The following is a 16,464-nucleotide window of genomic DNA, read 5'->3' as shown; positions in this document are numbered from 1 at the left end:
AAGTTTTAGACATCACTGTCACATCAGGGGTTAAACCTTTAGCTAATAAGTTCTAGACCTCACTGTCACATCAGCGGTTAAACCTTTAGCTAATAAGTTCTAGACATCACTGTCACATCAGGGGTTAAACCTTTAGCTAATAAGTTTTACATCTCACTGTCACATCAGGGGTTAGACCTTTAGCTAATAAGTTCTAGACCTCACTGTCACATCAGCGGTTAAACATTTAGCTAATAAGTTCTAGACCTCACTGTCACATCAGGGGTTAAACCTTTAGCTAATAAGTTCTAGACATCACTGTCACATCAGGGGTTAGACCTTTAGCTAATAAGTTTTAGACCTCACTGTCACATCAGGGGTTAAACCTTTAGCTAATAAGTTCTAGACCTCACTGTCACATCAGGGGTTAAACCTTTAGCTAATAAGTTCTAGACCTCACTGTCACATCAGCGGTTAAACATTTAGCTAATAAGTTCTAGACCTCACTGTCACATCAGGGGTTAAACATTTAGCTAATATGTTCTAGACATCACTGTCACATCAGGGGTTAGACCTTTAGCTAATAAGTTCTAGACCTCACTGTCACATCAGGGGTTAAACATTTAGCTAATAAGTTCTAGACATCACTGTCACATCAGGGGTTAAACCTTTAGCTAATAAGTTCTAGACCTCACTGTCACATCAGCGGTTAAACCTTTAGCTAATAAGTTCTAGACATCACTGTCACATCAGGGGTTAAACCTTTAGCTAATAAGTTCTAGACCTCACTGTCACATCAGGGGTTAAACCTTTAGCTAATAAGTTTTACACCTCACTGTCACATCAGGGGTTAAACCTTTAGCTAATAAGTTCTAGACCTCACTGTCACATCAGGGGTTAAACCTTTAGCTAATAAGTTCTAGGCCTCACTGTCACATCAGGGGTTAAACCATTAGCTAATAAGATCTAGACATCACTGTCACATCAGGGGTTAAACCTTTAGCTAATAAGTTTTAGACCTCACTGTCACATCAGGGGTTAGACCTTTAGCTAATAAGTTCTAGACCTCACTGTCACATCAGCGGTTAAACCTTAAGCTAATAAGTTTTACACATCACTGTCACATCAGGGGTTAAACCTTTAGCTAATAAGTTCTAGACCTCACTGTCACATCAGGGGTTAAACCTTTAGCTAATAAGTTTTAGACCTCACTGTCACATCAGGGGTTAAACCTTTAGCTAATAAGTTTTAGACCTCACTGTCACATCAGGGGTTAAACCTTTAGCTAATAAGTTTTAGACCTCACTGTCACATCAGGGGTTAAACCTTTAGCTAATAAGTTCTAGACCTCACTGTCACATCAGGGGTTAAACCTTTAGCTAATAAGTTCTAGACCTCACTGTCACATCAAGGGTTAAACCTTTAGCTAATAAGTTTTAGACCTCACTGTCACATCAGGGGTTAAACCTTTAGCTAATAAGTTTTAGACCTCACTGTCTCATCAGGGGTTAAACCTTTAGCTAATATGTTTTAGACCTCACTGTCACATCAGGGGTTAGACCTTTAGCTAATAAGTTCTACACCTCACTGTCACATCAGGGGTTAAACCTTTAGCTAATAAGTTCTAGACATCACTGTCACATCAGGGGTTAAACCTTTAGCTAATAAGTTCTAGACATCACTGTCACATCAGGGGTTAAACATTTAGCTAATAAGTTCTAGACATCACTGTCACATCAGGGGTTAAACCTTTAGCTAATAAGTTTTAGACCTCACTGTCACATCAGGGGTTAAACCTTTAGCTAATAAGTTCTAGACATCACTGTCACATCAGGGGTTAAACCTTTAGCTAATAAGTTCTAGACCTCACTGTCACATCAGGGGTTAAACCTTTAGCTAATAAGTTCTAGACCTCACTGTCACATCAGGGGTTAAACCTTTAGCTAATAAGTTTTAGACCTCACTGTCACATCAGGGGTTAAACCTTTAGCTAATAAGTTCTAGACCTCACTGTTACATCAGGGGTTAAACCTTTAGCTAATAAGTTCTAGACCTCACTGTCACATCAGGGGTTAAACCTTTAGCTAATAAGTTTTACATCTCACTGTCACATCAGGGGTTAAACCTTTAGCTACTAAGTTCTAGACCTCACTGTTACATCAGGGGTTAAACCTTTAGCTAATAAGTTCTAGACCTCACTGTCACATCAGGGGTTAAACATTTAGCTAATAAGTTTTAGACCTCACTGTCACATCAGGGGTTAAACCTTTAGCTAATAAGTTCCAGACCTCACTGTCACATCAGGGGTTAAACCTTTAGCTAATAAGTTCTAGACCTCACTGTCACATCAGGGGTTAAACCTTTAGCTAATAAGTTTTAGACCTCACTGTCACATCAGGGGTTAAACCTTTAGCTAATAAGTTTTAGACCTCACTGTCACATCAGGGGTTAAACCTTTAGCTAATAAGTTTTACATCTCACTGTCAGATCAGGGGTTAAACCTTTAGCTACTAAGTTCTAGACATCACTGTCACATCAGGGGTTAAACCTTTAGCTAATAAGTTCTAGACCTCACTGTCACATCAGGGGTTAAACCTTTAGCTAATAAGTTCTAGACCTCACTGTCACATCAGGGGTTAAACCTTTAGCTAATAAATGTTACACTTCACTGTCACATCAGGGGTTAAACCTTTAGCTAATAAATGTTACACATCACTGTCACATCAGGGGTTAAACCTTTAGCTAATAAGTTCTAGACCTCACTGTCACATCAGGAGTTAAACCTTTAGCTAATAAGTTCTAGACCTCACTGTCACATCAGGAGTTAAACCTTTAGCTAATAAGTTCTAGACCTCACTGTCACATCAGGGGTTAAACCTTTAGCTAATAAGTTCTAGACCTCACTGTCACATCAGGGGTTAAACCTTTAGCTAATAAATGTTACACTTCACTGTCACATCAGGGGTTAAACCTTTAGCTAATAAGTTCTAGACATCACTGTCACATCAGGGGTTAAACATTTAGCTAATAAGTTTTAGACCTCACTGTCACATCAGGGGTTAAACCTTTAGCTAATAAGTTCTAGACCTCACTGTCACATCAGGAGTTAAACCTTTAGCTAATAAGTTCTAGACCTCACTGTCACATCAGGGGTTAAACCTTTAGCTAATAAGTTCTAGACCTCACTGTCACATCAGGGGTTAAACCTTTAGCTAATAAGTTCTAGACCTCACTGTCACATCAGGGGTTAAACCTTTAGCTAATAAGTTCTAGACCTCACTGTCACATCAGGGGTTAAACCTTTAGCTAATAAATGTTACACTTCACTGTCACATCAGGGGTTAAACCTTTAGCTAATAAATGTTACACTTCACTGTCACATCAGGGGTTAAACCTTTAGCTAATAAATGTTACACTTCACTGTCACATCAGGGGTTAAACCTTTAGCTAATAAATGTTACACTTCACTGTGTACTAATAAGATCTATTTCTCACTGTCACATCGTGGGTTAAACTTCCCATCCTGCACTGCGCCAGTCTATGAGGATTCATTTGAATGATTAAAGTCCGAGATTAGTATAGCGGTGGGTAGAGAATGATTAAACATAGCCCCGCCTCCTTTTAATACCAAGCAGCCAATCAAACGCTGAGCTAGGTGAATCAACGGACTTCTGATTGGACGAAGCAAGGACAGGTGCGAGATCTCACCTGAGATCAGTGACGTCATCTGGGCTTGGACCGTGAGAAGAAAGGAGCGAGATGGTGGGCGCGGTCTAAACGAAGGCGGAGCCAGCACAGAGGTGGAGTCAGAACAGGACAGAGGAGGGTCTCTAGAAGAATGGGGCGGAGCCACAGCAGGACAGAAGCTCTGGTATTGGTAATAGCTGAAGTGATGTAAAAGGGAAATAAAGTCCTTGAAACGGGCGGGTGCCAGAAATAACCACAAGGTAAGCGGGTGAGCTACAGGGGCGGGGCCAGCTAGACAAAGTCATTAAAGATATACAGGGATTGTGGTAGTGGGGCGTGACAAACATATAGTATCCGCCCACCTCGCGCTTTAACCACGCCTCCTAGCTTTTCTAGCCCTGCTTCTAAAGCTCTAGCTCCTCCTCTCCGCACAGTAGCCCCCGCCCAGCCAGCTTGGCCCCGCCCCCTCCCGGGACACGGCTCTGGCTGTGTACTCAGTGCCTGGTGGTGAGGCTGGCTGCAAGTTGCCGCGAGTCAGGATGAGATCCCCGACCTCATGTACAGCGCTGGGCTTACTGCTGGCGCTGCTCTGCCCCGGTGAGTCCTCATTGTAACTGTGAAGTGTGTGAGGTACCGGGGAACAAGAGGTGGTGCTGGGCTAATAGAGTCACCTAAGGAGATAATAAATGAGCGCCCTGACAGAGTACCTGAAGACTGATAACACGAGGGAGTCAAGGGGCAGTTATGGGCATTTTCACATGGGATAAATGAGGGGGTGACTGGAGGAGAGAGGGATTACTAGAGGAGAGTGAGGGGTGACTAGAGGAGAGTGAGGGGTGACTAGAGGAGAGTGAGGGGTGACTGGTGGGGGTTACTAGAGGAGAGTGAGGGGTGACTAGAGGAGAGTGAGGGGTGACTGGTGGGGGTGACTAGAGGAGAGTGAGGGGTGAATGGTGGGGGTGACTAGAGGAGAGTGAGGGGTGAATGGTGGGGGTGACTAGAGGAGAGTGAGGGGTGAATGGTGGGGGTGACTAGAGGAGAGTGAGGGGTGAATGGTGGGGGTGACTAGAGGAGAGTGAGGGGTGACTAGAGGAGAGTGAGGGGTGACTAGAGGAGAGTGAGGGGTGACTGGTGGGGGTGACTAGAGGAGAGTGAGGGGTGAATGGTGGGGGTGACTAGAGGAGAGTGAGGGGTGACTAGAGGAGAGTGAGGGGTGACTAGAGGAGAGTGAGGGGTGACTGGTGGGGGTGACTAGAGGAGAGTGAGGGGTGAATGGTGGGGGTGACTAGAGGAGAGTGAGGGGTGACTAGAGGAGAGTGAGGGGTGACTGGTGGGGGTGACTAGAGGAGAGTGGGGGGTGACTGGTGGGGGTGACTAGAGGAGAGTGAGGGGTGAATGGTGGGGGTGACTAGAGGAGAGTGAGGGGTGACTAGAGGAGAGTGAGGGGTGACTGGTGGGGGTGACTAGAGGAGAGTGAGGGGTGACTAGAGGAGAGTGAGGGGTGACTGGTGGGGGTGACTAGAGGAGAGTGAGGGGTGACTGGTGGGGGTGACTAGAGGAGAGTGGGGGGTGACTGGTGGGGGTGACTAGAGGAGAGTGGGGGGTGACTGGTGGGGGTTACTAGAGGAGAGTGGGGGGTGACTGGTGGGGGTTACTAGAGAAGAGTGGGGGGTGACTGGTGGGGGTTACTAGAGAAGAGTGGGGGGTGACTGGTGGGGGTTACTAGAGGAGAGTGGGGGGTGACTGGTGGGGGTTACTAGAGGAGAGTGGGGGGTGACTGGTGGGGGTTACTAGAGGAGAGTGGGGGTGACTGGTGGGGGTTACTAGAGGAGAGTGGGGGGTGACTGGTGGGGGTTACTAGAGGAGAGTGGGGGGTGACTGGTGGGGGTTACTAGAGGAGAGTGGGGGGTGACTGGTGGGGGTTACTAGAGGAGAGTGGGGGGTGACTGGTGGGGATTACTAGAGGAGAGTGGGGGGTGACTGGTGGGGGTTACTAGAGGAGAGTGGGGGGTGACTGGTGGGGGTTACTAGAGGAGAGTGGGGGGTGACTGGTGGGGGTTACTAGAGGAGAGTGGGGGGTGACTGGTGGGGGTTACTAGAGGAGAGTGAGGGGTGACTGGTGGGGGTTACTAGAGGAGAGTGGGGGGTGACTGGTGGGGGTTACTAGAGGAGAGTGGGGGGTGACTGGTGGGGGTTACTAGAGGAGAGTGGGGGGTGACTGGTGGGGGTTACTAGAGGAGAGTGGGGGGTGACTGGTGGGGGTTACTAGAGGAGAGTGGGGGGTGACTGGTGGGGGTTACTAGAGGAGAGTGGGGGGTGACTGGTGGGGGTTACTAGAGGAGAGTGGGGGGTGACTGGTGGGGGTTACTAGAGGAGAGTGGGGGGTGACTGGTGGGGGTTACTAGAGGAGAGTGGGGGGTGACTGGTGGCGGTTACTAGAGGAGAGTGGGGGGTGACTGGTGGGGGTTACTAGAGGAGAGTGAGGGGTGACTGGTGGGGGTTACTAGAGGAGAGGTGGGGGTGATTGGAGGAGAGTGAGTGGTTAATAGCGAGTGAAGGGTGACTGGGGGATACTGGATGTGAGTGAGGGGTGACAAGATGCAAGCCAGGGGTAAAGGTGGGGTTATCAGATAAGTGAGTGCTTAAGGTGGGGTTACCGGATGAGTGGGAGAGACTGGGGGGGGTTACCAGCTGAGAGTGAGGGGTGACTGGGGGGGTTACCAGCTGAGAGTGAGGGGTGACGGGGGGGATTACCAGCTGAGAGTGAGGGGTGACTAGGGGGGGTTACCAGGTGAGAGTGAGGGGTGACAGGGGGTTACCAGGTGAGAGTGAGGGGTGACTGGGGGGGGTTGCCAGCTGAGATTGAGGGGTGACTGGGGGGGGTTGCCAGCTGAGAGTGAGGGGTGACTGGGGGGGGTTGCCAGCTGAGAGTGAGGGGTGACTGGGGGGGTTGCCAGCTGAGAGTGAGGGGTGACTGGGGGGGGGTTGCCAGCTGAGAGTGAGGGGTGACTGGGGGGGTTGCCAGCTGAGAGTGAGGGGTGACTGGGGGGGGTTGCCAGCTGAGAGTGAGGGGTGACTGGAGAGTCGGTTGTTAATGGAGGGGTTTACCATGTGAGACAGAAGGGGTATCCTAAAAGAAGTGACCGGAGGAGACTGAGGCATCTCCTGAGGGGATGACTGGAAAGTGTCAGGGGATAAAGTTAGGGACCCTGGGGGAGTCCTGTTAGACTGACAAGAGGGGATAAGCTGAGTAAACGTGCAGAGTGAGGGGATAACGCAGTGTGACTGGGGCTGACAAGCTGCAGAATGACCTGAGGGGACAGTCGCTAGTACTTGAAGCTCTCACTCGGAGAGAATTTGGGGAGCTGGTTTACTTCTTACTGGCCGTGAGGGGGGGTGCAGGGTGGTGTCATGTCTGCCAGATCGTGCGGTGCTGGATTATAGTTACACAATCATTTCTAGATTGTCTGATTCACTTTACATGCAGCAGTTCCATGTGTTGCACAATACAGCCGCCTGTTATCACACACAAGGAAATCTATGGAATGATTTGTGGGTAAGTAGGGTGGTAAATACCCTGTGTCATGGCCCCACCTCTAAACAAGCTGGATAGGTTACAGCAGCAAATCCCCTGTACCTGCTACTCCTCCTTTTTAGGGAGATGCTGTGTGCTGCTGACTGTGTGAAAGTCCCTGTTCCTTATACCTTGTCACCTCCTGGCTGCGGGCTGTGTGTTGGTATCAGTGCCATTGTTTGTAACGTGCCAGTAGATTCCTATACAGCGGGTGCACAAGATGTCTGTAGGGGCCTCTCTATGTATGAGAGCCAAACCCTTCCCTGGTACAGTGTGTCAGGCTGAATCCTCCTCAATCACCTGATTATCAGGAAACATCTGCACTGCTTTATATCTCACATAACTCATGTTCCCAACATTAGCTTGTGTTCTTTCAAGGTGTCAGGGAGTTTATAGTCTGTAATTGTTACAATAATCTAAATTTAGTTTATTACTGAGATTCTGTGTGACAACAATATATCTATCGGTTACAATGTGCAGGAACGGTCAAGGTAACGGTGTATCTGGAACTCCGTGCACAGCTGTGGTTTAGTGGCATCTTGTGGTCTTGCACAGGTTGTTTCACTGTGCAAATAAATGGCACAAACAACATCTGTTTTGAGGAGGAGGTAGTGAGCACACACCTATGCAATATACTCATGGTTAGGAAATATCACAACATAATCTGCAGCAGGTTGTAGACACCAAAGCAGATGCGAAGGGGTTCGCACTGCTCCCTGCCTTGTGTCCTCTGATTGTTCATTTCCTTATGCCGCTATAGTATATATGCGGTCCGACTTTCAAAACCCTGTTGAATTTAATTAATTTGATTCGTAATATTTTACAAATGCCTTGGGTCACCTTTATTTAAAGGGACACTGAACCCAATTTTTTTTCTTTCGTGATTCAGATAGAGCATGAAATTTTAAGCAACTTTCTAATTTACTCCTATAATCAATTTTTTTTTTCATTCTCTTGGTAACTTTATTTGAAATGCAAGAATGTAAGTCTAGATGCTGGCCCATTTTTGGTGAACAACCTGGGTTGTCCTTGCTGATTGGTGGATAAATTCATCCACCAATAAAAAAGTTCTATCCAGGGTTCTGAACCAAAAAAAAAAAAGCTTAGATGCCTTCTTTTTCAAATAAATATAGCAAGAGAATGAAGAAAAAAATGATAATAGGAGTAAATTAGAAAGTTGCTTAAAATTGCATGCGCTATCTGAATCACAAAAGGAAAAATTTGGGTTCAGTGTCCCTTTAAACGTTACTCTACGGCAGTGATTTTTAACCTTTTTTTTTGCCGTGGCACACTTTTTTACATTAAAAAATCCTGTGGCACACCACCATCCCAAAATTTTAAAAAAATCACACATTTGTAGCCTAATACAGCAAATATATATACACATACACACAAACACACACATACTGTATGTATTGTGCTGTTATACCATGCCTCCTACAAACTACCCCTGCACTGGGAGTAAAAAACAAGCAAAGTTTAAAAAATATGTCAGTCTGCCGTATCACATCTGAAGATCTCTCATGGCACACTGGTTGAAAAACACTGCTCTACGGTATTAATTGGTATAACACAGCCATTTTGGCTGGTGTCTTGATAGACTTCTTGGTGTCCTGGCTATTAACATACTGATATTATTCATTAGTGGGAACTTAATTTAATATGGTTCCAACGGATAGCTAAGTTTCCTATTAGCAGTAACTTGCCATACGCCTCACATTGGTATTAAAGGTATCCAATAGCCACGTTTTGCTTTGGTATTTATAGTAGAATATATTTTCCAACTCTGCCTCTTATAATTTTTGAGACCTCAGTTACTTCTCTACCACTCAGGGTTATTTGAATTTGTTAACTAACACAGTCGGCCTTAGGACTTTATAGTTACTGGCTGGACACTCAGGGAGCAGTACATATAATATGTCATTTTTAATTCATTTTTTTCTTTTTTTGTCTGTTATTTATGTACAATGAAGTGTTTTTTCAACACCCCCTTATTTTAATACAGTTATAACATTAAACGTTAAGTTTTAAATATCCCACTCTCCACTCCTCCCTTACTTGTTCAGATGAACTTCCCTCCTATAGTAGTTGTGTGCCAATATAGTGTTTCTTTTGTTTGCATATTATCAATCACTAGGCACTGCCCCTCTATATTCTACATTAGGGGGGAGTTGGGATAGTTCATCCACCACCCTCACTTCCCTGATCTTACCATCAGGGAACCCTCCCTTCTCATGTCTGTCTGATAACATCAGCTTTTTGTTTTCTATGGCTTTTTCTTCCACTTTAGGGTATTTTGAGAGGGCATTTCCTAAAAGGTTCTGTCCCTGGGAGCTTACACTCATGGAATTTGTGCAGCTCTGGACGCAGATGTTTACAAATGTATTTTTGAGACTCAGGAGCTCACTGTTTAATAACTGGAGGCGTTTCAGTGCAATGAATGAAGTACCTGCGTCAAACTGCTTTGTTGTGAGTTAAAGCCTCGGCTTGTTGCTTCCAGTGCCTGTTTAACCAGATGAACATAAGAGGCTGTTACGTTTCCCTCTGCCTACCTAGGAGCGTGCATGTTGTCTAGCCCCTGTGTAACCAGATGAACATAAGAGGCTGTTACGTTTCCCTATGCCTACCTAGGAGTGTGCATGTTACCTAGCCCCTGTGTAACCAGATGAATATAAGAGGCTGTTACGTTTGCCTACCTAGGAGTGTGCATGTTACCTAGCCCCTGTGTAACCAGATGAACATAAGAGGCTGTTACGTTTGCCTACCTAGGAGCGTGCGTGTTGCCTAGCCCCTGTGTAACCAGATGAACATAAGAGGCTGTTACGTTTGCCTACCTAGGAGCGTGCGTGTTGCCTAGCCCCTGTGTAACCAGATGAACATAAGATGCTGTTACGTTTGCCTACCTAGGAGCGTGCATGTTTCCTAGCCCCTGTGTAACCAGATGAACATAAGAGGCTGTTACGTTTGCCTACCTAGGAGTGTGCATGTTGCCTAGCCCCTGTGTAACCAGATGAACATAAGAGGCTGTTACGTTTGCCTACCTAGGAGTGTGCATGTTACCTAGCCCCTGTGTAACCAGATGAACATAAGAGGCTGTTACGTTTGCCTACCTAGGAGTGTGCATGTTACCTAGCCCCTGTGTAACCAGATGAACATAAGAGGCTGTTACGTTTGCCTACCTAGGAGCGTGCATGTTGCCTCGCCTGTTCTCCCCTCTTCACCAGTGTATGTGGCTTTTCTCGTCTCTTGCTTGGCCAGGGCACACGTCATGTAACCAGTATGTGCACCCGGTATAATTGGCATCTGTACCTAGCGAAACACAGCAATCACTTAAAGGGGCAGTCAAACACTAAAATTGTTACTCTGTAAAAAGATAGATAACGCCTTTACTACCCATTCCCCAGCTTTGCACAACCACCATTGTTCTATTACTATACTTTCCTCTACATTTCTGTCTGTTTCCAAGCCACTATAGACAGCCTCTTATCACATGATTTTTATATTTGCTTTTCACAACAGCAGACTGCTAGTTCATGTGTGCCATACAGAAAACATTGTGCTCACGCCCGTTGAGATATTTTAACAGTCAGCACTAATTAGCTAAAATGCAAGTCAATAGATAATAAAAAGTAATGTAAGCAGGGGCTGTCAGAAGATGCTTAGATACAAGGTAATCAGAGGTAAAAAGTATATTAATATAATGCAGGGGGTCAATGAATCTGTTTAAAATTTAGGAGCCGGACAGTGGTATTTGTAAATAGATCTATGGAAAATAACCCCAAAAGTTAGGAGCCAGGGGTAAAATTCTAGGAGCCAGTGGCTACCTTGTTCCTGGGTTTGTCGAGCCCTGATATAACGGTGTTGGTTGTGCAAAACTGGGGAATGGGTAATAAAGGGATTATCTATCTTTTTAAACAATAACAATTCTTGTGTAGACTTTAACCAGTGAAAAGCGGCCATGTACTTAGCTTTATTGACAAACAAGTCCTCAGGGGGGATCAGTTCTAGGAAATCCCTAATCTTGTGTATAGTAGCATTTAGTGGCACCTATCTCTAAGGCAATTACAGACTCATTTATAACCTCGTGGCTGTCACATTCTGCATCTCTAGAGTAGCAGAGTCCTGTGTTGTGTGGTTGAGACGCTGGCCTTGGTTAGGTAAGAATGGAGAGGTCTCTCTCTAAAGATTCCTGTGCTGTGGATGGAATGGGGAGATAACGCACATTTTTGGATTGAGCAGCATAAAACAATGTTGCTGAAGGGGGGGGACCCCCTGTTGGTTTTACACTTTTTGGGGCTCCATAATGCTTTATGTACCCTTTTGTATATCTAGAGCAGCCGTCCATGGCTGAGTGTGTATTGTGCTCCCTGCTGGGTGTCACATTCTTGCCCCTCCTTTTGGTGCCGGGGTTTTCAGACAGGGTCTCGGATTTCTGCAGCCTGTTGCAGACACAGATGCCTCCCCCTCACTTTGTTTCTTCAGAAATCCCCTTCCCCCATTCCCTAAAGTGGAGCGTAACTAAAGTTGTGCATTAGCACCCCGGGCTATCACATAATGCCGTTCTCACACAAGTGGGGCTAAATATTACAGGGCTACTGCTTTATTCCGGCTGCTATACATGTCTGCAATACTGTAGTCTGGCACAAATGTGCTTAGTCCCATTCCTGATGCAGATAATAAGTATTTGCCTAATGTTCAGGGCAGACATTTCTGTCTGTAAATCTCTTGTATACATTATCTGCTTTACCCCCCTTGTGCCCATTGTTCAGTAATACTTGGCCACAGTCTGATACGTTACAAGGTCTAAGAAAAGCATCTTTTTTTCAGGTCTTGTGTTGAAATGTTTCTATCTTGTATTGTGAAGTTTGTGGAATGTCCCTTTGTATTAAAGCTCTCTGTTATAAGTGATGTATTATGTAGTGAAGTCAGGAGATTCAGATTCTTACTATACAGCCAAACATGAAGCTTAGGGACTGTCAAGGTCATTTATTATAACTTCTTAGTGTGGGGATTCCAAACAATAAACCCAACACCCCCCTTACACATTCTTATAAATCGGATAATTTGCTGATGTTATCTTAGCAGTTGTTTTATTTCTGTTACCTCCTTCTTGCCATAGACTGCTGCATAGTACACGTCAGTCTCCTCTAGCAGCCAAGGGTTTAAACACCATGCCCTGAATAATTAGCTGGATCTATATCAATCTATAAGGTTTGAGGATGTACAATGGGGATTCTACCCTTTTAGACTGAAAATGTCCAAGCTGCTTGCAGTTTAAAATACTGTCTACTAGATTGTAAGCTCTTTGGACAAGGGTGGGTTTAGTTTATCGTTTTTTTTTTTTCCTGCTGTTTGTATATGATATAGTATTTATACCCCACTTGTCTGTCACCTAGATATAAAACACTGTGTAATAACAAGACTTTCCTATTGTCTTTCAATAAATAATCTGAACACTTTCTGAATAGATTGTAACCTAATTTGTTGCAATTCTCCCCCAACCCCACACAAGCCTTGTTTGGAGGAGCCAATCCAGGCTTGAACCTGGCCAGCCACTCTTCCTTTTGTTAACAAAACTTGCATTGTTTTGCATTCCCTTATCTTATCACTTCTGCTGAGAGCAGGTAGGGACAAGTATGTAGCAGGGTTAGGCTTGTGAAGCCTGAAGTCTGCCCTTCCAGTACTCAGAATTTTTTTGATGCTAAATTACAGAAAATTAGGACAACATAAATAAAGTGTACTGCAAAGTGAGGTTGTAATATAAGCAGTTTATTATATGTAGTAAAAACAAAGTGTTTTGTGAGCCTTTAACTTCTCAGGGCAGGGGTGGTGACTGCTTACTGATGGTGTTATACAGAGGCTTATGACTTGTAGAGGGGAGTAATGTTTGTCCTGTGCGGAGGCTGCTGTGATCAAGTCTGATTTGCTGGGTAATAATGCGGTTGTCTGGGCTGGTTATGGTGCTTTAGAGCTCACCTGTGTAAAAAATCCCTCCCATTCCTCTTATCCTGAGGAGCTGATTAACTCATGAGACTCCATCAGATAACGTGAACTGGGGAAGTTTGTGTCACTGAAGAATTATCGGTTTTAAAAAACTTTGCTTCTTTGGGATCATACTAAACACACTTAAAAAAAAAAAAAAAAAAACAATTCTATGCCACTTCAGTGGGATAACAGGGGTGAGTGGGGTGTAGTGCTGTCACTGACCATGTAAGAGAAGATTTAGCTGCTGTGTGTACATAAAGGGCTTCAGTAACGTTGTATCTCGAGACTTCAGTCTGATAACAGCGGGGTGTTACCTGGTATTTTCCTTTCTCTGCTCTATATCTGACCTAACCTGTTGCCCTTTTCCCATTTCAGACCATCACCTGGTCACCTATAATATTAATGCAACAGCTAAACACACTTCTCCATCCCGCACCTGTAGGGATCTACACACTGTGGATCCGCTCCAATTTTCAAAAATCATTCAAGATCTCCCTCACACTTCCGCTATAACCTGCCCTGATCTCGCTACAGCCCACTATAAGAAAACTCTCTCCTCTGCACTAGACACACTTGCCCCTCCCCAACTGCACATAACATCACGCCGTCGGTTACAGCCCTAGCACTCTCAGTAAACACGCTATAAGCAAAAATGCTCCCGTACTCCTGAGCGTGCCTGGAGCAAAACTCATTCTGAACCCGATTTCATCCACTATAAGTTTATTCTTCGTTCATACACTTCTGCCCTTCACTTAGCCAAGCAAACCTACTTCTCTTCTCTCATATCTACTCTTTCTTCAAACCTCTCCACCCCCACTTTCTCTCCCTCTGTCCTTTCTCATGTCAGCGACTGCTTATCTGGCTTTTCGTCCTGGATGGCCTCTCACCACCTAAAGATTAACATGTTCAAGACTGAGCTCCTTCTAACCCCCCCAAGCTCTATGCCGACCTCTGACTTTTCTATCTCTGTTGATGGCATCACCATCTCCCCATTGCCTCAAGTCCGCTGCCTCTGAGTTACACTTGACTCAAATCTATCCTTCGTCCCCCACATCCAATCGCTTTCTTCATCCAGCCGCAACCACCTGTGCAATATTTCCAAGATTCGCCCTGTTCTGAGCTCTAACACCACAAAGCAAATAATCCACTCCCTTGTTATTTCCCGACTTGACTACTGCAATAACCTACTTACTGGCCTTCCTCTTTCCCGCCTCACCCCCCTCTCCCCCTTCAATCCATCCTAAATGCCTCTGCCAGGCTATCCCACCTTTCCCGTCGCTCTGTATCTGCTGCACCTCTCTGTGAGTCCCTTTGTTGGCTCCCCTTTTACAGCAGAATTAAATTCAAAATTCTCACCCTTTCATTCAAAGCTCTCACCAACGCCGCTCCCCCTACCTACCCTCTCTAATAAACAAGTATACTCCAGCCCATCCACTAAGATCCAACAATGACCTTCTCCTTGCACCTGCGACTATCACCTCCTCTCATGCTAGACTGCAGGACTTCTGTCTGGAACTCTCTCCCTCGTGCTGTCAGACTTTCCCCTAATCTGTCTTCCTTTAAATGCTCTCTGAAGACTTTTCTGTTCTGAGAAGCCGACCACCCAACTCAATAATAAATTAATTTCACTTCCCTCATCTAACTCTGCATTTACATCTTTCTCAATCTTGCAGTCCTCACCTCCTGTTTCTCAACCTCCTACCCTTCTAGATAGGGCCCTCAATTCCTCCCGTATGGGTTTGTAAAATGTTGTCTTGTCTATTTACAAGTTTTATAACATTGTTTTATCTAAATGAATTGTATCCATGGACAGCGCTGCAGCATATGTTGGCGCTTTATAAATAAAGTATAATATAGTGCTGTCACTGACCATGTAAGAGGAGATTTAGCTGCTGTGGAACAAGCTTCAGTGACTTCATTTATTTTCTATTAATTGGATAATTTTAAGATTGACCCTAAGTGACCCATTAAATGCACATGCTGCAGTCATTTTCGGCATGATGGGGATATTACCCTGATTACATTAGGTAAGTGATGTATCTCTAAATGGGCTGAGGCTCAATGAGAGTGAATCTGTGGTTCTGACTGTAAATACCCAAAACCAGACAGTGCCCTCTGGTCCCAACAGCACTGTGTCTTATGTTTGCTGTCAGTTATCTGATCTGAAATAGTTACCCAGAAGGTTGAGGGCTTCAGTTAATGGTGCATGTGTTAGGTATCCTGCAGCACTACATAATTACTATCATGTTCCTTAAATAGACGGTATACGTAAAGTAGTTTTTTCCCCAATGACCAGCTACATTTGTAAGGTTTATTTGTGTATATGAAATAGCTGGTTTTGTGTTTTGAAACCACAACCTATTATAATGGGTGGAGCTTGCAGGTAAAATGAGCTCTCGTGTTATCACTTTGTGTACATAAACATGCTTACTTATATAACTCTCTGTAAACCAAAGCCCAATACTTAGAGAGAACAATGGGAAATGTTATCATTTTATTAGTTATCTCTTCTACACCCCACTGGGAGTGTAATTTATTCTGCTGGCTGTGTTTACATAGCCTGTCACTAGCCTAGACTTCAGTATAGAAACTTTCAGTATAGGTGGGGACACTACGGTGCAAATCAGCTATTTCAAACCCCAAAATAAAGGTAAAGAGCAACGTGTAAATAATTTAATACACTCCAGCAGGTGTAATAGATCATTGGGAGAGAATTTTTGGGTAAACTTTACCAAACAAGTTTCAGTTCAGACTAAGTGCTATTGCATTTGCAATAAGTGGGTCTGGTCTTATCTGTGCTGCTGGGTACTTGAGTAGTAGTGCCCATAATGACGCTGATTCATGTTTTTATGTTTAATGGAGCAAGCATTTGTATTTAAGCCACCTGTATTCTTGTGATAAAAGGGAGTGGTTGTTTGCAGCACAAGGCTATAATCTTGTTTTTCTGTCCGTGGTAATAACTGTAATTGAGAGACATTTTGCTTTGGGAAAATTACCAACTATGGGATTTTATTAATTTTGTTGATTTAAAGGGATAAAGGAGTGCAAAAGAAAAAGGGTTAGCTAGTTTTGTAAACGGTCTCATTGTATGCGCGACACCTGATTAAAGGGGCAAAAAGTAAATACTCTGCTACACCGTTTTGCTTTTGCACTATTACTTGTGTATAACTTTAGTTTGAGCTTGAATCACCGTTAAATACAGTAGAATTGTATAAATAACCAGTATGTAATAAACACAA

The 16,464-nt window shown here is 44.6% G+C and overlaps 1 protein-coding gene across 1 annotated transcript in view; it reads left to right on the top strand.

Moving 5' to 3' along the window:
- Positions 1–4,124: 4,124 nt before the first annotated feature.
- The window catches only part of PTGFRN (prostaglandin F2 receptor inhibitor), a 188,335-nt gene continuing 175,995 nt past the window's right edge, over positions 4,125–16,464 (top strand). The window contains exon 1 of the mRNA XM_053705760.1: positions 4,125–4,263. Within this exon, the coding sequence (XP_053561735.1) occupies positions 4,206–4,263 (58 nt within the window). The 5' untranslated portion in view covers positions 4,125–4,205. The remainder of the gene's footprint in view (positions 4,264–16,464) is intronic.

This window comes from Bombina bombina, chromosome 3 (genome assembly GCF_027579735.1).
Source record: "Bombina bombina isolate aBomBom1 chromosome 3, aBomBom1.pri, whole genome shotgun sequence".
NCBI lineage: Eukaryota > Metazoa > Chordata > Amphibia > Anura > Bombinatoridae > Bombina > Bombina bombina.
This window is presented reverse-complemented; position numbering and strand designations above follow the sequence as displayed.